Below are 24,040 nucleotides of genomic sequence, written 5' to 3' on the forward strand. Positions count from 1 at the left end.
GCTCTCAAATATGAAAGATTAGCGATTGCCAAGTATATAGATTCACTTGAAAAGATAGATACATAAAACTACAATTTTATAGTCAGAGAAACAGAGATTGCATTAAGTAAAGAATGATTGATTGGATTGTGGAGAAACTCGATTGTAGTATCAAAGAAGGTATGGATGACAATACTGAAATCAGTATTATCAAAGATACAATGTTACGATTACAGTTGGAAAAGGCAGCTAGACACAATAGGTTGGATCTAATAAAGCATTTTGTCAATGAAAAGCGATATATACAGATTGAAGATAGTAATAATCTTTACAGGATAAAGAGAGAGATATCATCCAATGGAAATACAGAGATCTTGGATTGGTTATTAAGCAAAAACGTTCGGTTCGATTCGATTGATCATGATCACTCAAGTTTTATGTTGTTGGCTGCAAGCAATGGACAATTCGATATGTTGAGGAAACTACATGCAGAAAACATTGGAATTTGTGGTGTCGGAGTAATTTATAGTGTTGCTTCAAGAGGTAACATGGAAATTCTAAAATGGTTGAATTTGAATCGCACAGAGGGTTGCAGCCGCAATGCAATGGATTATGCTGCAACTCATGGGCGCACTCACGTTGTAAAGTGGTTGCATTATAATAGAAGTGAAGGATGTAGTGGTAAGGCAATGGAGGCTGCTGTTTCTAATGGAAATATTGAGCTTCTTCAATTTTTAAATGAGCATAGAACTGAAGGATGTACACGCCAAACAATGACAATTGCAGTTAAGAAAAATAATTTTCAGATGATCCAACAACAGAACTGAAAGATTTGATACTCATGCAATGGATATTTCAGTTCAACATGGATTGGATCTTGTTAAATGGTTTCATGAGCATAGAGATGAAGGATGCACTGGAAAAGCAATGTCTCTTTTATTCTTAAAGAGAGAAACACAATAGATTATTTGGAGATTCTAACCTATATATTGGATCATCGACTTCATACAAATCTTATCAACAGATCTGGTCAAATCGAAATTTTTATAAAAGTGGTAACCTCAGACATTGAGAACAATCGTCTTTTATTGATTTTACTTCAAAATAATAGTAATATATTTTCAGATAGTTTGGATTCAATATTATCCATTCTTTTTGATTATTGTAAACGTTGGAATTATAAGAATTCAAAAAAAATATTAATAAAATTCAAAAAATAAAAAACATAAAAATGACAATACCATATCAGGATTTAATGTTGCCTCATGTGGTAATTGTGTTGGGGTGTACGAAAATTTTGTAAAAACAAAAAAGTATATTTGGATTTAATTAATTAAAATTGTCTTATAATAAATAATGTAATTTTTTCAAGGAATTGTTAAAAACCAACTATAAAAAATTTTCAAAACATGTAACGTTACATATTGTAAAAGTTTGCTTTTTTAAAAATGAAATACTAAAAAATATTTTTTTTAACTTTCGCAACAATTTAAAATTTAAAATTTTTTAAATGAAATATCTATTTTAAAAATACTTCAAAATGAATAATATCGAGCTAATAGATAAATTAATCAATGGAAAAAATGTATTGAAATTTAACAAATATTTCTCTGATATCACGAATGATATATTCATAGTTTTGGTTTATAATCACTTGAAAGATAGAGATAATGAGCAAGGCACCGAGCTAAATCATCACATTAATTGGAAATATTAATCAAAATAATAATGTGATTGTAATACCAGATACTGTCGATACTCAATATCAATTAATAATAATAGATTCTTATCGAGTAGATTTTGAATCCATATATGTGGAGTTATTAAACAAATCACGATCATACACAATCAATTTTGAAAACAATCATCTATTCAAATACAATATTGACTATTTCAAACAATCTCATATCATTAATAACAAACGATATCATTCAATATCAAGATTTACAAACAGTAATGCTATCAATGATGTATATTTAGTGTGTGGTACTGATCATAGATTGGTAAGATCAATTAGATATCTAATTAATCAATTGACAATTATAAAACTAACAAAATCAATTCAAAAGTATGTTTATAAAAAGATAAATTATAAAGATTATCAGAAATCTTATGAAAGAGCTGAGAATGAAATCAAAGCAATGAAATTACTCAAAGGTAATCCAAGATTTGTTCAACTTGTTGACCATCATCATGATAAAGACAATCAAATCTTTCATATCATCACTAAATATTGTAAAGTTGGTGATCTTTCCCAAAAGTATAAACATTTAACTGATATAAATCTGTATATATCAAATATTAAACAACATGACTTTTATCAAGCAATTAACCACTTTTATATTGAATATAAAAATAGAATCTTTCCAGAATCATTTATCAGTAATTATATTTCACAACTTTTCAATATTCTTTTGGATCTTGATAAACATGGAATTGTTCATTGTGACATTAAACCATCAAATATATTCATTGATGAACCTGATGCTTATGGTACTTTGATTCTTGGTGATTTTGGATGTTGTGAATTCATTGATCAATCAACAATTATTGAATATCAAGATACAAAAGAACATACTCTTGAAACAAATGATTTTAATTTAAAAACTATCGATCATGAAATATCGGAGCCAACTTTTTCAAATATAAATGCAACACGTGGAACTAAAGGTTATATTTCACCAGTAAGTAAATTTTATTTATTTGATTTTCAATATAATTTTAACCTATTTAAAATAATAACACATAGGAAGCAAAGAACAGACAATATGCACAATCATGTGACATCTTTTCAATTGGATCAACAATTCTCAAATTATTATGTTGGTAAATACTCGAATAATCATTTTTAAAATATTATTATCAATCAGATATTAACGAGTTATTTTTGAATATTTAAATTGATCAGTCATCAAGATGATCGAAATAATCATCAACTATTCCAAACTAAACGTGAAATTAAGATTTCAGAATGCAGATATTCAAAACAATTGATTGAATTTATTCTCCGATTGTTGGATCAGAGTCCAAAGAATAGAGAATCATTGAATCAAATATTAAACAAATATATTGAAACTATCACCAATAATCAGATAATTACATTCAATTTAAATACTCCATTTCATAATACCTCCGTCAATGTCACTGAGATCAATTTTGGAAATGAATTCAATCAAATATTATCAATCGGTGTCTTACCTGAATCACTGAAATCATTGGTGTTTGGAAATGAATTCAATCAAATATTATCAGTTGGTGTGTTACCTAAATCACTGAAATCTTTGGTGTTTGGATATTATTTCAATCAAATATTATCAGTCGGTGTGTTACCTAAATCACTGAAATCATTGGTGTTTGGATGGGAATTCAATCAAATATTATCAGTTGGTGTGTTACCTAAATCACTGAAATCATTGGTGTTTGGATTTGATTTCAATCAAATATTATCAGTTGGTGTGTTACCTAAATCACTTGAATCATTGAAATTTGGAAATAGATTCAATCAAATATTATCAGTTGGTGTTTTACCTGAATCACTAGAATCATTAGTATTTGGAGATGAATTCAATCAAATATTATCAGTTGGTGTTTTACCTGAATCACTTGAATCATTGGTGTTTGGAATTGGGATTCAATCAAATATTATCAGTTGGTGTGTTACCTGAATCACTGAAATCATTGAAATTTGGAAATGAATTCAATCAAATATTATCAGTTGGTGTGTTACCTGAATCACTGAAATCATTGGTGTTTGGATTTAAATTCAATCAAATATTATTAGTTGGTGTGTTACCTGAATCACTTGAATCATTGGAGTTTGGATTTGATTTCAATCAAATATTATCAGTTGGTGTGTTACCTAAATCACTGAAATCATTGGTTTTTGGAATTGGATTCAATCAAATATTATTAGTTGGTGTGTTACCTGAATCACTAGAATCATTGGTGTTTGGAATTGTATTCAATCAAATATTATCAGTTGGTGTGTTACCTAAATCACTGAAATCATTGGAGTTTGGAAATAGATTCAATCAAATATTATCAGTCGGTGTGTTACCTGAATCACTGAAATCTTTGGTGTTTGGAAATGAATTCAATCAAATATTATCAGTTGGTGTGTTACCTGAATCACTGAAATCATTGAAATTTGGAAATGAATTCAATCAAATATTATCAGTCGGTGTGTTACCTGAATCACTGAAATCATTATCAACGACGAACTACATCGATAGAAAAGATCTACCAAAACATATTGAAAACCTATTTATTGGAGGACAAAGAATAGATATCGACTCATTCTAAATTTGCTTTAAATCTTCAATTTTAATCAAGAGTGCAGATTTTAATAGTTAGACATTCATATTCAACACACAATTTATCCAATATCAGAGCCTTTTTGGATTCTCAAAACAATCAAATCAAAGAAGAATACATCATTGCTCTACATTTAAAACTCGGAGGAACATTTTAAATAAAAAAGATCACTTCGATTAAAATCAGGATATAATTAATGCTTATTTATTATTTATTCTATTGAAATTAAAAGATATGAATTCAACTAATGTCAAATAGATATTCAATCTATATTCCAGTTATATTCTCGTTCTCTGTTTAATCTTCTAGACTTTTACAGTACCGCTGAATCTCGAGTCTTAGCTTGTTTATCATATCTATTTGCTTTTTGATGATGTCGAACTTTTTACAGCTACGTGATATCCTCGTGGAGGAGGTGTGCGTTGGCATACTCGACTGTGCCAACATTCGTCTGCACTACAGAGGTTCTTCATGTACTAACGCCAGCTCTTTGTTGAATTACTGAGTTTCCTTTCGGATTTTAAGAAACTTCCTTTCAGAAAGAGAGAGTGGCTCCGGCAAGAGGAAAGGAGTAACAATCACTGTTCGTATACCCAAGTTGTTATCCAATGATATTAGATAATATAGATAATTAACACAATATTGTCTATTCAATTACCAACATACCAATATACAATTAACCCAATAATTATAATTACAATTCAGATAATTATATTCAACATATAATCCAGCTTACAAATCATCTAGATGATTTTATTATATTCAACGAATCAACTATACCACAATTCGGAGTAATAATATAAAATATGTTTGTTATCCGACTGGCTTGGAGCGACAGCAGAGGAGATCGGTAATTTGGAAGCAGCCAGAGTAGATTTGAATAAATCGGATGGGAGTGGATCAGGACGAGTGTTGTTGGGAGTAACGTCCGTGAACAACATAGAGGTTGATGGGATTGAATCATTATCATTATTGCTCTCGAGTTCATTCATCGTAAGATCATTTGTTGTGGTTGTTGTATCAGTAGGTGCTGCTGCACTACTGGTTGTTGTGGTTGTTGTTGTTGTTGATTGATCGGTTGGATCTGACATTTCTTATTCAAATAATAATTAATAATAATATAATGTTTTTAATAATGTCTTTATATAATTTAATTCTTAGTTTATCTTTTGTTTATTTATTAATCTTTGTTCTAATCATCTAATTAATTCTTGAATAGATTGAATGAATTGAATTAAAACTGAATGAATCTTTAACGTCGCGTTAAACTCAATATATTCATTATTGAGAAGCTTGACGGCTGAGTGTTGAATACTTAATTCAGAAACAACAGATTCTAATTTAATTATTATTTCGATCTGTTGTTTTGAACTATTACTTATTTAGTTGATTTAATTAATTTAATTAATTATAATTGGTTATTACTATATGTTGGCTGGTGTATATTATTGATGTTGATTGATGGGTGCCGGCATTGCCTTGGCGGCTACCTTATTGTCCTTAGACAACAAAATACCAACAAACAACAGATATAAATATCACAGATAGAGATACAGAAAGGACAAGAAATATAGACAGAAGATCTAATGTTAAATCTATAAACAAAACTAAATACTTTATTTAATTAACTATCTATCGTCATTCAATTAATTATTATGGACATCAGCAATAACAATAATAATAATCACAAGTGTTCTTTAGAGAGCACACAGTATTGGATTTATAGAAGTACCATGATCACAAAGCTGCAGCTGTATGCCTTACATTACATCTCTCTACTTCGATGATGGTGCGACTATGTATTTGTAGCTCAAAAATAGCTTCTGAAGCTATTTTCACCAAAGATGGATTATTTTTTTTTTTTTTTTTTTTTTTTTTCAAAAAAAAGATTTGTCATGATCAGTCAACAAATTGCAGGTATTGATATTAACCTGCTAGTTCGTGTTTTATATTATATTTACATTCTCACACAGGCCGTGAGAAATATAGCCAAAAAATGTTATTGTTATTATTATTATTATTATTATTATTATTATTATTATTATTATTATTATTATTATTATTATTATTATTATTAGCAAAGTTATAGTTATTATTAATTAATAAGTTGAGTTGTATTAGGATAGAATAGATCTAACAGTAGGGATTATTTAATTCACGATCTACTATCTTATCCTCATCTGAATCCATCTTTCTATAAAAAGTTTAAATTTAAAAAAAAAAGGAGTTGATAACCACTATTCCCACACTTCAGTGTGCAAGAAGGGTACAAAACAAAACTGGCCAGTCCCACCACTTTACCCTGCGCATTAATTTTAAAAAAAAATACGAACAGTAATAACAATAGTAGTAGTATTAGCATCTTGATCATTCAACAACCAGTAATAGCATCAAACCATCTACATCATCAAATAGCTCATTATATAAATAATAATAAATAAATCAAAGCAAGAAACATTCCCATCTCTAATTGGAGATCGCTTTAGTCTTAGAAATGTTCTAAGTTGGAAACCGTTGTGGAGTGGCGAAGACGGTGAAACCAAGAAAAGACATGAAAAGATTTTGATTTCAAAAGATACAGGTATAATATGTCTTGGTGATTCCAATAGAAACGATTATTCTGTTCATCATGCTGGTGGTACAATTATAAATATTAAAATATTAAAAAAACTACTATTATTACGTATATTAATTTTAAAGTATTGAATTTTGAAATTAAATTAATATCCCAAAAAAAAATGTTTTTTTCAGTTTTTTCCATTTTAGTACACCCCCAATATAAAGCACCCTATTTTTTCATTTAATTTGATACTTGTAAAAGCCAAATGATCAGAACGAATTTCGTTTTTCTATCTAGAAAGAGCTAGATTTTTGTGATCAGAGTTTACGAAGCCGATTTTCGTATTATAAACAAAGAAATGATAGTTTTAAATAGATTAATATCTATACTATTTTGTATTTTTATATTTAACAATGTATGTTTAGCATTATCATGTAAGAACATAAAGGGACAAGATGTGGCTTGGTGGATTCATCTTGCAGATAGCAATGGAGGATCTTTAGATTATCAATATGGAAGAGGACTTTATATGGATAGTAAACTAGGTACGTATTTTAATCATGTACTTTCAATATTATATATATATTAATAAATTAATATTTAACATAAAAAAATAAAAATAGATCTTCGACCATCTACCTCATATACTTTTTTTACCGATTTAATGAAACTTCATACCAAACAAGGTGAAGGTCCAGTAATTTCTCCGCAAGTATGCTCAAGTAAAAAATACTTGGGAATGGAGTGGTATCATGATCAAGCTCCGGAAAAAACAAAAATTGATGCTGGTGATTTCTATCATGGTCATGTAAAGGTAAATTCGATCGTTAACTACCCATTTCTTATCAACATAATTAATTAATTCTTTCTATTCATCTATAAGGCGTTGTATGTCTATGATTATACAGATCCAGATGAGAATAAATATACTGGTTTTTATATTTCACATTCAATGAGAATGCCTCATTTCACTTTGGACGACGGTCTATTCAATCCAAATGACAAAGGAGAGTTGAAAGCAACTCAGCCATCGCAGCATGCTTTTTGTAACTCATTGGTTGGCAAGAAGAATCTTGACAAATTCTTTGATATTCTACAAAATACCAAAGCAGTATTGGTGAGAGCAAAAGACGATTGCAGATATTTTACCACGACTACTTCAATGGCCACTTCTCCTAATCTTCAAAAATGTGATGTAGAATGGACAAAGCATGTTCAACAAAAGAAATTCAATGAAGGTGTTAATGTAGACGGCGAGACAATTCTAAGGAGAGCTTTTAATGACTATAAAACTTATGAAGTTACAAAGAAATATTGTATGGAAAATGGAGGTCCTTTCAAACTTGGAGCATTTACTACTTATTCTTTCTGTAAGTTAAAATATAATCAACTCTACCAAATACTAATGAAAACAATAAGATGCTAGAAAGAAAAATGGTTGTAATTCGCATGGTAAAACCACCGATTTTTATAAACCAACAGATCAGCTTGAAAATGACAATTTAAACTACCAACTCTACAGTAAATGTTTTGCGGAAAGATATAACGATAAACTAAGGGACAAATCACAATTGCCAGATATCGATTTCGAAATGGATAAGATATTTGAAAATGTAGATCCAACCAAGATTAGCAAGATGTCAACCACACATTGCAAAGCAGTGACTCGTTATGATACAAGTAACTTTGTCTGCAAGAAAGAGAAAACAGTTTGCAGTTTTACTGATTTTGGAGTGGTAAATATATATATATTTTATTTAAAAAGTTTATATATTAATAGTTTTTAAATAGGATCCCTATCTATTGGTTGCTCGTAGTTATATAAATGAAGGAGGTGACTTTTTCGTTAGTACTGATGTAAGTGTTATTATTCAATAAGAAAAAATATTTCAATTTTATTAATGTTTATTAACTTTTAATATATTATATGTAATAACATATTGATTCAAATAATTAAAGCAAGAAACATTTCCATCTCTAATTGGAGATCGCTTTAGTCTTAGAAATGTTCTAAGTTGGAAACCGTTGTGGAGTGGCGAAGACGGTGAAACCAAGAAAAGACATGAAAAGATTATGATTTCCAAAGAAGCAGGTATAATATGTCTTGGTGATTCCAATAGAAACGATTATTCTGTTCATCATGCTGGTACAATTGTAAATATAAAGATTAAAAAAACTAAAATTATTTATTATTTATTAATATAAATTTCTTATTTTTTCATTATTAATATTAAAAAAAACTACTATTAAAACGAATATTAATTTAATTTCAAAATTCAATCTATTATTTTAAAGTATTGTTTAAAGAATAATGCATTGGTAGATAAAGTTCATGCTTCAATTGGAAACTATAATGAATATAGACAATTTTACTTTGGTTCACGTGGTAGGCTTGCTTTGAAACCACAATTGGTATTCGAGAATATTCAACCTGCCTGCTATTTATACGCAATGAGCTTATACCATCCAATAGATACAGATGTTGCAGAGGATATGAAATTCTACAAACAGAGTGCTGCAGGACCCAAGTTACAGAGAAGGTACCGTCCAGGAACATTATCCAACACCAAAAAGAGAGAGAATGAAGGTGAACTAGTAATGCATATCTTGCCACCTGGAGTTCGTTTCACCAGAAGTAATGCCAAGAAACTGAAAGAGGAAATCAAAAATATGGGCATTTATGATCAAAATTAAATTAAATTTAAATAAATAAATAAATATTAATTTTATTAATTTTAAAAAAAAAAAAAAAAAAAAAAAAAAACAAAAACAAACATAATTTGAATGAACAAACGATTTAATTTGACCATCGCAGTTTAATATTTAATAGACATATATATATATATATAGATAGATATACAAAATAATGTCAGATAATAACAATAATAATAATAATGGAGAAAGTAGTAGAACATCAATGGTTGAACCATTGATTATAAGATTATTATTGACATCGGATTTACCGCGTAAACGATCGAATTCATACGAGTTTGCTGGTAGAACTTATATTGGATATTCAGAGTTAGCTTTCAATCTTGCAAAAGTTTGTAAGAGATGGTTTAAATTGGTGTCTTGTTCGATAAATAGTGTTGATATCGTTCAATTCGTAACAAATAACGATAATACAGATCTGTCAGCATTGCTCATGATGATCAGAGGTGAACAGACCACCAAACAAAAGTTTCCTATCGTCAATAAACTACAGTCACTTACGATTAGAGGTGGCAACCAAGCAAACATTACCAGAGAGCTGATAGAAACGTTGGTGGACGAGCAAAAGGAAGGAAAGCTCGATGGAATTACATCGTCGATCGAACATGTCTTTGCCTTTACATTCGGAATGGGCGATATTCCCAGCGATTTCTACGATATGCTTGAAAACTGTCAGTCAGTGTTTCCATCGCTCGACTCACTCTCGTTGTACAGAGACGATCGTCAAGAGGAAGCAGGCAGTCCGCTCTATCTGTTCTTAGTGGATCTACCTTGTTTCAACTACATCAAGTACTTGAATTGCCAGATTCAACGCGACACCGAGGACGACAACGAAGAGAGCTCGTCTGAACTGCTCACCGCGCTCTCAAAGAATCCGTTTCTCAAGTTCTTGGATCTAACAATGAAAGAAGGTATGTCGATAGGTCGACTCGTTTACTATTTCGCATCGTGGAGCACCTTAGAGTATATAAAGATTCAATGCTACACTGGTGTCGGTGATATGACACAGGAAGGTCTCGATGCACTCTACATGGTGATGAGAGAGAACAACAAACTGAAAGATGTAAACTTTGGTAACTTGGGATTGGACGAAATGTCACTGGATACAAAAGATGGCATTCAACAAGCATTGGCAGCCAATAAGTGTATCATCAACCTCGATGTCAACTACAGCTTATTCTACACAAAAACCAAAAGCACCAATATCATCAGTCAAACCGTTCAACAATTTAAACTTGTACATAAATCATTTCAAGAGTTTAATGGTAAGTTGTTGAAATAATCAAATCAAATCGATTTATTTTAACCAAAATAATAATAATTATCTATATATTTTAGATCAATGTAAATATGAAACAGTTACAGATTCAATATTAGAAATAATCAGTGGAAATACTCATCCAAATTTGACAAATATGCATATTACATTTGTAGTTGGTGGAGAGGAACTAGATCAATTCAAACAAAGAGTAGTAGATGCACTATCAACAAACACAACTCTACGTTCATTTTCTTACAATACTTTTTGTGGTGGAACTATTAGTCCATCGACTGCTTTGCGATTTCCAACTAGCTAATCTAAATTTAAACAAAGTCTTTTACTAAAAAGCAAACTTTATTTTTAATGACGCAATCAATCATGCAAAAAAAAATCTTTTTTTTCGAACTGCTTTTGATCGATCACCACAGTAACGACTTGTCAAAAAAAACCCATCCCACACACTTAAACATTTTTTACATTTTTTTTCTTGAATTCACCCAATTTATAATGGGTTCATACGAAAATGTAACCTTGAAATATCAAAAAAATAGCAAAAAAGCCACCTTTAGATTTTTTATAATTTGATTTACTATTTTTTTGATTTTTACTAATTTAAACAACATGATCGATCTTTTCTTTTTTGTAAATCAATCAACTTCAAATAAAATATTATAACATATCTAAATTATTTATTTATTTATTATTATTTATTTATTTTCAACTGTATTTTTATTTTTATTTTTAGATTTATTTATTTATTTTTTGAAGTTACTAGTATAAAACAAAAAAGAAAACAAAAAACTTTTTTTTTTTTTAATATTAAAAACAAATGAAGTTTGACACTTTATTTTATTTGACGAGTACCATTTTGGTACTATCAATGGTGGTATCGCTCAATTCCATAGTGGTATTGGCCGATTCACCATTGGGAGATGTAGAAGTAGGAGATACCTTCTCTATGAAATCGGTGGAAGTCGAAACCACCTATAAATTCGAAAACGACGATTCACTCAAAGCACCAAAACTCAGTTTTTCACTCACCAGAGGTCAAGCTGAATTCAAAGATTTAGTTCACCAAGATCCAGGTACCACTAATTTCCGTATTGGTGTAAGATTATTTCTATTAAAAAAAACAAAATCAAACAAAATCATTTATTTAAAAATATCTTTTTTTAATAGGCACCAACCGATGTAATTTCAAATGGTAGTAAATTATCATTCTCATTGTTCACTTTGATTTCATTTTTGTTGGTTAGCACTTTCGCTACAAAGAACAGAATGATTGTATTTTTAGCGATGTTGATTGGATTTTCCAGCTTTGTTTTTGCCATGAATATGACTGACTACAGTGTAACAGTTACTATTAGAGTACCATCTGGATATCTTTTCAAATCGATTTCATTGGAAACCTCTAGTGGTTCTCTCGATATGAGTGGTCTCCAAGCATCCAACATCAATATCAATGCTTGTCATATGAAGGGTAATTTTTCAATTTTTACATCTTTTACTTTAATTATTTTTAACAAATTTAATTTATTTTTAATACCAAAACTTAGCTTTCCCAATTAAATTTAATGGATTATCTGTTAGTACTTTAAATATTTGTTCTATCTCATCTGTTGATATGTATTCATTCCAAATGACCTCAAGTTCCAATGTTACCATTTCAACTGGTGATAAAGTTGATATTAGATTCATGGCAGGTTACACCGGAAAGTTGAATATTCAAACCAATAGTGGTGTCACTCCATCTGTCAATGGAACATGTACTCTCAACTCTGATACCGTTAATGGTAAATTGGTTACAAAAGGTGCCTGTGGAACTTCCGATTCTACTCTATCTATCTCTGCTGATCTTGGTGTTAATATTTTCGCCATCCAAACTTGTCCTTTGAGTTCAACCTGGAGAGATCCACAACCATCTTCCGATGGTCCAGTCTCTCCAGCTATCCCCACAGCTGCCAGCCCAGTAGTCTTCAATCTCCCATCGTATAACGATTGGACAATTACAGGTGATTGGTCTGAACCACTAATCTTCAGCCAATGTTCAGCCGGAGCAAAATCGAACGGAGTTGACGTTGGAGGTGCATTGAATGTTACAATCAACAGAGCATGGGGTCCTGATCAATACCAATTGGCTTCCATGAAACAAAATTTCTATTTGCGTGCCGGTGAGAAGTATAATCTCCAAGTCGATCTACTCAGTACCGTTTCCAACCCTGCCAACTATTTATTCGGATTGCAAATCTGTGTATATGGATATTACAACAGCTCACGTGACAGAACTTGGATCGATCCAAAGCTTCCAAGTGAATGTGCCAACTTCCCTGGAACTGGTGCAGCCTTGGGTAACCCCAACACCTGGACATCTCACTCTCTCGACTATATCCCAACCAAAGATTTCCCAGTTTCTGTAGTTGGTATCAATCTCTTCTTGAACCAAACCAATAAGATCAACTCTGTATATTTCCGTAACATGAAATTTACAGTTGCTTCGAAACCAATTGTTAAACCCACTCTTCTCAACAAAGATTCGGAATTGGTAAATCTTAGAAAGCCAACCACCGGTCTTATGCCACAAGATCGTCTTACCTGTCCGCATCTCCAAAGTGGTTTGCTCCACTGGCATGATCCAGCCACCTGGAATGGATCTGTTCCATCGCCATCCTCAGTTATCACACTCCCAGCTAATTCCAAAGTTCTCATCTCCTCATGTTCCATCGACCAAGATGCTGTCTACCAGAAAATTGTTATTCCAGCAAGCAGTGAATTAATTTTCTCTGATTCCAGCTACACTATGAACATTCACGATGTTGATGTCAAAGGAAAGCTAACAATGGGTTCTTCAACTTGTCGTATGAATGGAAATATCGAAATTATTTTCCACGGACAGAAAACAACTTCCGACACCATCACCCAATATCTTGGAAGTAAAGGTATTGCTGTCTCCAGAGGTGGTTACATTAGTGTCCAAGGTAAACAATACTACAAAACTTGGTCGAGATTGGCAGCAACAGTCTATCCATATGAATCTATTATCTATCTCCAAGACAATGTCAATTGGGAAGTCGGACAACGTGTTTTCATTACCACTTCCAAGTACGAAGATGAATTCGATCCACAAAACGAAGAGATGACTATTGCTGCAATCAATGGAAACATCGTTCAATTCACCGAACCATTGCAATTCCTTCACTATGGTGGTCAAGAGTATCAAGCTGAAGTCGGTTTGATTTCACGTAGAATTATCTTCCGTGGTGCAGATGATTCCGATGCCCAACAATTTGGTGGACACGTCCTCACCATGTCGAACGGTCAATTCGCTGGAATCCAACTTACAAAGATGGGTCAACGTAATCTCAAGGGTCGTTATCCATTACATTTCCATTTGGCAGGTGTTGTAATCAATTCCTACATCTCTGATTGCTCCGTTGAAAAGTCATACTATCGTTGTTACACTGTTCATGGTACTCACCAGTTGGTAGTTGAACAAAACACCGCTTTCGACGCCACTGGACATTGCTATTATATCGAAGATGGTGTTGAAGAAAATAACACCATTGCCTACAATTTAGCAGCATATGTACATACCATTGGAAAACCAGCCGCTGGAAATTCACAACAAGGTGAACTATTCTATCAGAACAACGATTTAACTCAACCTGCTGATAGTTCTGCTGGTTGTTACTACATTACAAACGCCTATAATCGTATTATTGGTAATGCTGCCAGTGGTGGTTGGGCATCCTACTCATTCCCTAACCTTCCAAAACCAATTGGTAACTTTAAGAATATGACAAACTTTAGTCCGGAATCTAGAACAAGTAATTATTTTTAAATTAATGAACAATTATATTATTACAATTTATTAACTATATTTATTATTTTATAGCTCTTGAATTCGATGGTAATTCAGCTCACTCTGCTGGATATTATTTCTGGTTTGGTTCATGTATTTATTGTGGAGGTAAACTTTGGTATGAAAATCCAAATGTTGATTCTTTAACCTACAAATCCGGTAGACAAGACAGAGACACTCAAGATGTCAATGGAAATCCAGTTTGGATGAGATGGACAAATATGAAAGTTTCACAATGTTCATCAGGTATTTATTTATCTTTTTTTAAATTTTATAAATTAAAAAAATTATTAATATTTTTTTTTTAGGTGCAAATCACTGGGGTAATCAAATTGAAATCGATACCTATGAATCGCATGATAATAAGATCTCTGGTACTGTATTTGGTTCTGCTTGGATCAACAATGCAATTGTAAATGGTTTCTCTAACAATCCAGCTGATAATCGTATTGAATATTCAGATGTAATGGTAACTCGTCAAGGTATGTATTCATTTAAATATTTATATCATTTTATAAAATTATTAACATAAATTTGAAAAAATAATAATAATTAGGTTTCCAATTCTATGATACTGTTACACAAACAATTATTACCAATATTAATTTCAGAAACTTTAAACATGATTCAAATGCTGCCAATCCAGAATCTGATAACAGTGTTATCGTTTCAATGACTCACTCTGATTTATACAAACCACAACAAATCTCTGCAACCAAAGGAATTACATTTACCAATGTCCAAAACACTCAACGTGTCGGTCATCAAATTCGTGAGACTGGATCAAGTAGATATTTCAACTTTATCGATTGGGACGGATCCGTTTCAATGGTCTCATCTACACCAAAGATCGTTGGATCCAGTTTGAACTGGTGGAATTTCGATAGTTCCTGTAGATTCAATACCGATTGGGAGACATGGATCTGTGAACAAAACGGTCGTCAAGTTGGAAATATCCAAGTGGTCGCACCTGGTTTGATCTTTGATGACGGCAGCACTGAAGATACCTTTGTCAATGTTGGAAACTCTTCGTTGTTCGGACCAAATCTTCCACCAGGTCCACAAACAGCTTTCATCACCTCGAATGCCGGTATCACTGGTATCCTCGGAATGGGTTGGTATCTTAATTTCTACAATGGTGTGGCGCCACCCTCTTTCAGAGTGGATACACGTCAGGTTCCCTATGGACAATACATTCTTTTGGCATTGACATACCCACCACAATCCACCTTTGTTATCAAAGCCGGTAACTCTTGGGACGATCAAAAATACTGGATCACATTGACCACTGCCAGTTCGCAATCTGGAGTTCTCAACGGTGATGGAACCAAATATTACTTTGACCCAACATCCAACAATCTCTTTATTAAGATTGTAAACAAACGTCTAACCGATGACTCTCAGAAATTCACTCGTGGTGGTGTTAGCATCAGAGATTTGGATTGGGGATTCGGTTATTACATTACTGCTACCTGTCCTGTACAGACATGTGTTAGATCCGACACAACCGCCAAATATCCAACATGGGTAAATTAATTTTTTATAATAAAATCAATTTATAAACAATTCACAGTTTAAAAAAAAAAACAAATTAATTTAAAATAATACTAAAAGTTTTTTTTCAGTTTAAATATCTAGATAAAATTTTGTAAATCTATTATTTGTGAATGTTTAAAATTTGTGACACATTCTTTTTTTTTTTGATTCATTTATTTTATTTACATTAAATTTATTAAAATATATATATTTGATTAAATAAAAATGTCTTTGTTAAAATTAAATTTTCAAACATCAGCTAAAACTTATTGGAATCAAACATTTAGTGAAGATGCAACATTAAATGAAATGGTTAAACAATTGGAGGAAACAGGCAAATATCAACCAAATCAGAATGAATATGTATTAATGTATGACGATCAAGTTCTCACAAACAGAGACCAAACATTAAAGGAACTCAGTGTAAAGAATGACGATCACTTTAACCTAGTCGATAAAAAGCATTACAATAGCGATAAGGTTTTGAAACTTTTCGTTGAAAAATTAGACACACAAGATACACCAATCATTTTCGAAAATTTGAAACACTACCAAACTATCCGATCTTTAATCAAAGAGATATCTGCTCTAATCAATGTAGATGCTTCAAAACTGGCAATTGTTTACTCTGGTAAAAGATTAAATGAATATAGGACACTATCAAATTCGGCACTCTGTCAAGGTGAAACATTAAAATTATTAATTTTGAAATGAATTAATAAAAATAAATATCTATCATCTTCTAATTTTAATAATTCTTTTACAGATTTTATTTTATTTAAATAAATATCACTAAAAACTTTGATATTATTGCAATATATATATTTATGATTTATCTCCATGTATAATAACAAAAACAATGGAAAACATAGTGAAGAAGCCTGTCCATTAAGAATGTTACATCGGACCTGGTTTGGTCAGATTCATATAGGGCTTCTCCACCATGTTTTCTACATGCTAAAACTACTTTAATATTATTATGTAGATATATCTATTTGTGTAAAAAACTAATCACAAATAAACTAAAATAAAAATTTTCACAACTCACAACAAAAAGCTGTTTCGTTTTTTTTCCCTTTTTTCGTTTTTTTTTTTTTTTATTAATTTAATTTAATTATTTATAAACAATAAAGAAATAATTATTTATTTTATTCATATATATATATTAAGGCTAATAGAAAATGAAGATTTTAACACATAACATGATGGCTTGTACCAAGAGACAATGTGTCGGTAGAGGATTTCCATTGCTATTGGAGGTTAAAGATGTTTCGAAATTAGAACAAGAGTTTAACGTTGAATTTACAAAGAATATCTTTCCAAAGTTGGATTGGAAAGGTATTACAATGGTAGCTGCACAAGTAAGCAATCTAATTAGATTTGTGAAAGAAAAAAAACAAAGTAACATATCATTAATATAATATCTTTAGTTTAATTTAAATTTAGGTCCAATCACAGAGAAATCAATTGAAGATGAAGAGTTTTTAAAGAATTTATATAATCTTTTATGTAATGTAAGTATATAACATGCTAATGATCATTATCACTATCAAATAATTGATTTTAACACTCGACTACCTCTAATTCTACAACAATAGGTTAAAGTAATGACAGGTCAATTGACATGTCCAAATTGCCAACGTGTATATCCAATCGACCAAGGTATCCCAAATATGTTATTAAAAGAAGATGAAATTTATCAAGATATTCAACCTGAACAACAACAACAATAATAATAATAATAAAGTTAATCTAATATAATATAATATAAGTATGTTGCGAGTTTGGTTTATTGTTGTCGAGGTGTATTTGATGAATTAGAAGTTGTTGATGCTTGTGATTGATTAGATGATTGTTGTTGTTGTTGTTGTTGTGATACTATTGCACCTGGTACTTCAAGTTGACCACCTGATCGTCTTGCAATACGATCGGTACGTTCGTTTGGTGCGATCTCTCTGAATGGTGACAATGACTTTAGGTATTCTGTAGCGGTCTGTTGCTCGGGTCTTGAAACTTCCTCTACCAGTCGGTTGTAAAGTGAGGTATCGATCGGTGACAGTTTCAAGTTGTTCTTGTTGATGAGATCGGTCAACTCTTTGGCTTTGGCTAGTTGTGAGCCGGGTGCCCCGGGTGCGGGGTTCTTTGCTATGAAAGCACGGTACACCAGATGACCGGTTCCCGCAATGACACTACCGGCAAATGCACCTACGGGCGCCTGTCTCATTCCTCCGAGAAGACCAGAGGTGATACCGCACGACACTGCACCGCTCGCCAACGCGTTGGAGATGCCCGGAATGAACATACGATGATCCAAAAAGTAAGAGGTTGCCTGATAGGATGTTCCAATGAATGTCATATTGATCACCGATTTCAACAGTGAAGAGACACGATCTGTGTTCTTAAAGAACACTGGTATCGCCAGACCCATAGCAACGCCCGTTACCAAACCAAACTTTGCACCTTTCCATGTGTAGTCTCCTATTGTTTCATGCTGAGGATGTAATATCTCAAACACTCTATCCATTGCTTTCTTTTGTGTAATAGTAATATTATTACCATTATTATTATTATTATTGGTGTTATTATTTATATTGTTATCACTCGACATTTTTATAGATTATGATAAATCATTTAATTTAATTTAATTTATTTTCAAAAGAAAAATGATGTTAACTTTTTTTTTTTTTGTTTTTTTTAATTAAAGCTTTGATCTTACATTTATAATATCATAAGGGTAAAAACAAACAATTAAACTAAAGACAATTTTAAATTAATTTGATCATCAAATCAATATTGTAATTATTTTTAATATTGAATTTAAAAAAAAAAAAAAAAAAAAAAAAAGTAAATCATAAATATTACTTATATATATATTATTCTTTTATTTATTTAAAGGTTTGAATCACATCACCCTAAATTTGTATATATTTAAATATAAAACAATTATCTATGAACAAATAAATTCAAAAAATCAAAAAAATCAAATAAAATTTCTAACAGCAAAAAAATTTGAATTTTTTTGTTCTTTTTTTTTTTAATAAAACAAACTTCTTTTGATCGATAGCATTTTTTCAATATTTAAATAATAGTAAAGTAATATTACTTTGTTTTCTTTTGTTATTTTACATTTACTTTATTTAAAAGTAAAAAAAGTAATATTATTATTTTATTTTATAAGATCAAATCCAAAACCACTCAAAGTAAAAAAAACAAAAAATTAAAAACTTAATAGACAGAGTTTAAAAGTTAAAAGTTTAAAAAAGTTAATATCTGTAGAGTAGAATAGAATAGTATAGGAGGGTGACCAACTAATATTATAACAAGGAGATAAGCAAGTAATGAGTGATGCATATGCTAGAGCACTCTGTAGGGTAGTAGTTGCCCAAATTACAAGAGGATACAGATTCTCTGCGATCAGTCAGTCTGCATGTGAAGCATTGACAGATATCATTGGATTATGTATGTTGTTAAACCTGTTATATTACAATTACATATTATATAAATATGTCTGTTTACTTATATACTTTTATTTAAATATATATATATTAAAGATGTTGAGGAAATAGGTAGTAGAGCACATCAGTATTGTGAATTGGCAAGTAGAACAGAATGTAACTTTCACGATGTTCACGAGGCATTCTTGGATATGTCGATCGATATGAATGAGCTACACAAGTTTTTGATACAGGCAGAGGAGATCCCCTTTGCAAGAACCATTCCCCCATTCCCACTGTCAGCACAAAAGATAACCGAGGCTCAACAGCAACAACAACAAAAACAACTAACAACCACTATAAATAATATAAATACATCAACATCATCAACAACATCAAATTTAAATAACAATAATAACAATAACAATAATAATAAAGAAGAAAATGAACAATCATCTTCATCTACAACAACAACAACAACAAATAACAATAGTAATAACAATAGCCAAACAAATACACAACAACAAACCTCAACCCAACAACAAGAATTACCACCACATATTCCATCATTTTTACCGAGTTTCCCTGATAAACATACTTACGCAAAGACACCTGTAAGTAAACTGATGTTATAAAAGTTAATTGAATCATATTAATTAACTTGATATTAATATTATTATTATAGCTGTTTGGGGAGGTTGTAACAGATTCACATACATTAAAGAAAACAAAGAGTAAACAAAAGAGAAAGATAGAACAGACGTTAACTAAATTATCGACTATTACAACACCCCAACCTATCACATCGTATGATATGAAAGATCAACCTCGACAATCAAGTAGAAAGTCAAAGAAAGATAGAAATGGGCATCACAGAAGCGATAGAAATAGAGATAGAGATAGAGAAAGAGAAAGAGATACCAATGGAAATACTAATGGTAATGGTAATGGTAATGGAACAACTGGTGATGAAGTTATAATGGATGATATAAATAATAATAATAATAATAATAACCAAAATGGAAATAATGTAGCAAAAGAAGATGAACAACAACAACAACAACAACAACAACAAATTAATACACCGACACCATTACATGATATAAATACATCGTTTTACATTAAACACGATGACGATTTGAAAAAGATTGAAGACGTTCCCACTAGAAGAGCTCTGCTATCGGAGGAAGACAATGAACGTGTCAAGAAGAAACTAAAGTGTGAGAGAATCCTTTCGATGACTCACGAGAATACTTCATCTTCGCTCAACTCTGCCGCTAATTCATCTTTGGCCGCCGGTAACATCAACGATGAAGACCAAAAAGAAAACAGTAAACAGAACAGCAGTAATTCAAAGGATATCATATTAGAAAGAGAAAAGATATAATAGAGTATAGTATATTTAGAAATAAATAATCACAATGAATCAATGAAATATTATAATATATAATAAATAAAAAACCTATAACATAATATTTTTATATTTATAAATATTATATAATTAATAACAACAACAATATATGTTACTAGATATTTATATTTTATTATTATTACTATGACATATCTTCTCTCCAGATACAAGTTGGTGGAAGACATCCAAATTCCTCTACCCATGTATCTTTTACTGATTGCTGAATTCTAGCTAATGATTTATAGTGTGATTCTTTGTCTGATGTGATCGTCAGAGAACTGAATACCATTGCCATCACTTGATCTAGTATATTCATAGTTGGTTTCGGTGGAATCAAGTCAGTGTCTTGATTCATCTTTTCAATATCGTCATTATCTTTCTTTTCTTGATCTATTTCCTCTTGCCCTTCATCATCTTCATATTGATCATCATCGTAATCAATATCATTATTACTATTACTATTAATGCTATTATCGATTTTTTTATTATTCTTTATTTCATCATCACCTTCATTATCTGCTTCATCTATATACTCTTCACTTTCATGATAACTCTGTTGACCATCTTCATCATCATCTTCTTCTTCTTGCTCTTCTCTTTCTTGCCTACTATTCTTATCATTTACATTAGTATTCTTTATATCCTCTATTTCATCTTCTTCATAATCTTCATCTTCATTATTATCATAACTATATTCTTCTTCACCATTATCTTCTTCTTCACCTTGTTGTTGATTATTATTACTATTACTGTTATTATTATCAAATATTCTTTTATCATTTAAATCTATTCCTTCAGTTATATTAATAGATTGTTGTAGTTTGTCGATTATACGCTTGGTGATTTCTTTTTCATGTTTCTTGTAGAGTGCTCTTTCATAACGTTTGATCTCTTCTTGTGCTTCGATGTCTTCCTCCTCGAGTAGCAGCTTGGCGGTCGGACCGAGAATCTGCTGTTCCATGGCCATGAACTCCAATGCCAGTGCCATCTGATGTTTGTAGGTGATCGACTTGTTGCACTTGGCAATATATACACACTTTAGGATATCGACACTCTTCCACTCGGTACGCTCCTTGATCTTTCGCCACATCTCGCTCACCAAAAAGTCACCCACCACCATCGGGTACGTCAGCATCGAGAAGAAGTCACCGTTTGACTGCTGCTCCAACTGTTTGATATCGTCACGCCACCGCTTGTTCGTCGAGTGAAATGCCAATCCTCGTTGCCAGAGATCCTCGGTGACTCTGGTGAACGATTCATTCGATTCGTTGATCTTCTTCACCAGAACATCAAACAATCGTTCACCGGACAACTTGTTCTCTTCGTTGTTCCAACAGACATGACCATCAGTAAACTTTGTAAAATTAACCAATATAATTGGTTCTTCTATATCTACTTCTTCTTCCTTTTTAATTTGTTGTTTTTGTTGTTGTATCTGTTGTTTACTTGATGATGACGACGTCGCCGATTCATTCAATCTTTGTTTCTTCTTCTCTTCTTTTATCTTTAATAGCTTTGTTCTATTGACCAAAATATCCATAGATTCATCTATGTATTTATTTATTTGATCTTCATTATCGTCTGCATCCCAAGCAACAGGTACATCCAAAATCTTATCTATCTGATCGCTCATTGTTGTTTAACTCGTAAAAACATCGCACAAATTTTTAATTAAATGAACTTAAAAAAAAAAAAAACAAATAAAATGAAAATGAAGAATATAACAAAATGGTTTTCAAAATAATTGTAAAGATCATACTTCATTTACTTTTTTTATTTAAGAAAATACTTTATTGATTTTTATTTTTTATAATCATTAGATACTTTTAATTTTAATTTACACAGTTATCTTTATAAATTATTTGGAAGTTTTTTTTTGAAAGTTTCTAAAGTATGTTAAGAAAAAATAAAAACATTTTAAAAGTAAATCATTATTAAAAAATAAAATTTGATTAACTTCAAGTTTGAAAAAGATATATCAAAAAATTTGTTCCTAACCATTTCCTAAGTTTTTATATCGAACATTATATATAAAATATAGGGAAATCGGTGCTAAGATTCGTTAGAAACGCCTAATTGGGAATCCCCTACATATGTGTCCAACATTCAAATTTTTATTCAAATTTTTTATTTAATATACCATACTAAAATTTAATTAATTAAAGAAACAACCTCGAAGAACCTGTTCTTGGAAGAGATCAGGTACAACGAAATATAATTTAATAATTTTTATTTTGTTTTATTTTTCTTTTTACAAAATGGTTTCCCTATTTGGAATTAAATAATTACTCCAATATTCGCACTCAATCCAGCAGGACATGTACTATTTTCTGGGAAATCTCAAATTTCAGTCCATTATCGTTCCATTCGTATCCATCTTGACAATGGAATAAATTAAACACTCCTTCATCATCACATCGAATAAAATTTTCACATCTATCTGGATCCGGTTTCATACATAAACGAGGAGCGGGGCAACCTTTTGATACTTAGTCACAATCACAACGAGGATCACATGACTGAGAATTTACTAAAAGTTATAAAAATATTTTCAGTAGACTTTTTGTAAATTGGAATAAAAGTGGTAAAAAATCACTTTTCCTACAATACACAAAGATTTATTTATTTTGATTTACAACCGATATAGATCTTTTCATATTTAAAAATGTTATTTCATTTTATAGGTTGGGTTTTTTCAAAAATAATGAGAGAATACAAAAAAGATGTGCAAAAAAAACCCAACCTATAAAATGAAATAACATTTTTTCCATCTGTCATTGAATGGAATTAAACAAGTAGAAATATATATTAAATCCAAATTAAATTTCTACTTGTCTTAAAGATTGTTGATGTGAGAACTGTGAAAAATCCATTAGAATAATTTCACGTGTTACCCAAAAAAACTATTTTTATTTTTCAAAAATATTGTTTTCAAACCAATTGGAAAATCTGTCATGTATTTTATTTTTGCAAA

The 24,040-nt window shown here is 30.9% G+C and overlaps 10 protein-coding genes across 10 annotated transcripts; 7 read left to right on the forward strand and 3 right to left on the reverse strand.

Moving 5' to 3' along the window:
* Positions 1-113: 113 nt before the first annotated feature.
* PPL_07655 (uncharacterized protein) lies at positions 114-4,798 on the forward strand (the record flags this gene model as incomplete). Its single annotated transcript, XM_020578489.1, has 8 exons — positions 114-660; positions 928-1,089; positions 1,229-1,249; positions 1,762-2,663; positions 2,729-2,805; positions 2,888-3,234; positions 3,430-3,593; positions 4,685-4,798. The coding sequence occupies 8 exons, from the start codon at positions 114-116 to the stop codon at positions 4,796-4,798; spliced, it is 2,334 nt and encodes a 777-aa protein (XP_020431358.1).
* A 265-nt stretch (positions 4,799-5,063) lies between these two features.
* Positions 5,064-5,384, reverse strand: PPL_07656 (uncharacterized protein; the record flags this gene model as incomplete). Its single annotated transcript, XM_020578490.1, has 1 exon — positions 5,064-5,384. One exon carries the CDS (start codon positions 5,382-5,384, stop codon positions 5,064-5,066), a length of 321 nt encoding a protein of 106 aa, XP_020431359.1.
* Positions 5,385-5,721: 337 nt separating this feature from the next.
* Positions 5,722-9,547, forward strand: PPL_07657 (uncharacterized protein; the record flags this gene model as incomplete). Its single annotated transcript, XM_020578491.1, has 9 exons — positions 5,722-5,733; positions 6,742-6,992; positions 7,175-7,398; positions 7,477-7,667; positions 7,737-8,223; positions 8,273-8,589; positions 8,645-8,710; positions 8,813-9,007; positions 9,149-9,547. 9 exons carry the CDS (start codon positions 5,722-5,724, stop codon positions 9,545-9,547), a joined length of 2,142 nt encoding a protein of 713 aa, XP_020431360.1.
* A 172-nt stretch (positions 9,548-9,719) lies between these two features.
* On the forward strand, positions 9,720-11,142 carry PPL_07658 (uncharacterized protein; the record flags this gene model as incomplete). Its single annotated transcript, XM_020578492.1, has 2 exons — positions 9,720-10,830; positions 10,904-11,142. 2 exons carry the CDS (start codon positions 9,720-9,722, stop codon positions 11,140-11,142), a joined length of 1,350 nt encoding a protein of 449 aa, XP_020431361.1.
* Positions 11,143-11,655: 513 nt separating this feature from the next.
* Positions 11,656-16,221, forward strand: PPL_07659 (uncharacterized protein; the record flags this gene model as incomplete). The annotated part of the gene is made up of 6 exons (XM_020578493.1): positions 11,656-11,934; positions 12,006-12,306; positions 12,383-14,650; positions 14,719-14,931; positions 14,994-15,167; positions 15,242-16,221. The coding sequence occupies 6 exons, from the start codon at positions 11,656-11,658 to the stop codon at positions 16,219-16,221; spliced, it is 4,215 nt and encodes a 1,404-aa protein (XP_020431362.1).
* Positions 16,222-16,446: 225 nt separating this feature from the next.
* Positions 16,447-16,935, forward strand: PPL_07660 (uncharacterized protein; the record flags this gene model as incomplete). Its single annotated transcript, XM_020578494.1, has 1 exon — positions 16,447-16,935. The coding sequence occupies one exon, from the start codon at positions 16,447-16,449 to the stop codon at positions 16,933-16,935; it is 489 nt and encodes a 162-aa protein (XP_020431363.1).
* A 467-nt stretch (positions 16,936-17,402) lies between these two features.
* On the forward strand, positions 17,403-17,954 carry PPL_07661 (uncharacterized protein; the record flags this gene model as incomplete). Its single annotated transcript, XM_020578495.1, has 3 exons — positions 17,403-17,582; positions 17,652-17,735; positions 17,820-17,954. The coding sequence occupies 3 exons, from the start codon at positions 17,403-17,405 to the stop codon at positions 17,952-17,954; spliced, it is 399 nt and encodes a 132-aa protein (XP_020431364.1).
* A 56-nt stretch (positions 17,955-18,010) lies between these two features.
* PPL_07662 (uncharacterized protein) lies at positions 18,011-18,829 on the reverse strand (the record flags this gene model as incomplete). The annotated part of the gene is made up of 1 exon (XM_020578496.1): positions 18,011-18,829. One exon carries the CDS (start codon positions 18,827-18,829, stop codon positions 18,011-18,013), a length of 819 nt encoding a protein of 272 aa, XP_020431365.1.
* A 730-nt stretch (positions 18,830-19,559) lies between these two features.
* On the forward strand, positions 19,560-21,042 carry PPL_07663 (uncharacterized protein; the record flags this gene model as incomplete). The annotated part of the gene is made up of 3 exons (XM_020578497.1): positions 19,560-19,680; positions 19,773-20,269; positions 20,341-21,042. 3 exons carry the CDS (start codon positions 19,560-19,562, stop codon positions 21,040-21,042), a joined length of 1,320 nt encoding a protein of 439 aa, XP_020431366.1.
* A 166-nt stretch (positions 21,043-21,208) lies between these two features.
* On the reverse strand, positions 21,209-22,699 carry PPL_07664 (uncharacterized protein; the record flags this gene model as incomplete). Its single annotated transcript, XM_020578498.1, has 1 exon — positions 21,209-22,699. One exon carries the CDS (start codon positions 22,697-22,699, stop codon positions 21,209-21,211), a length of 1,491 nt encoding a protein of 496 aa, XP_020431367.1.
* Between the last annotated feature and the right edge of the window lie 1,341 nt (positions 22,700-24,040).

Source organism: Heterostelium album, assembly GCF_000004825.1.
Source record: "Heterostelium album PN500 unplaced genomic scaffold PPL_scaffold8, whole genome shotgun sequence".
NCBI classification, from domain to species: domain Eukaryota; phylum Evosea; class Eumycetozoa; order Acytosteliales; family Acytosteliaceae; genus Heterostelium; species Heterostelium album.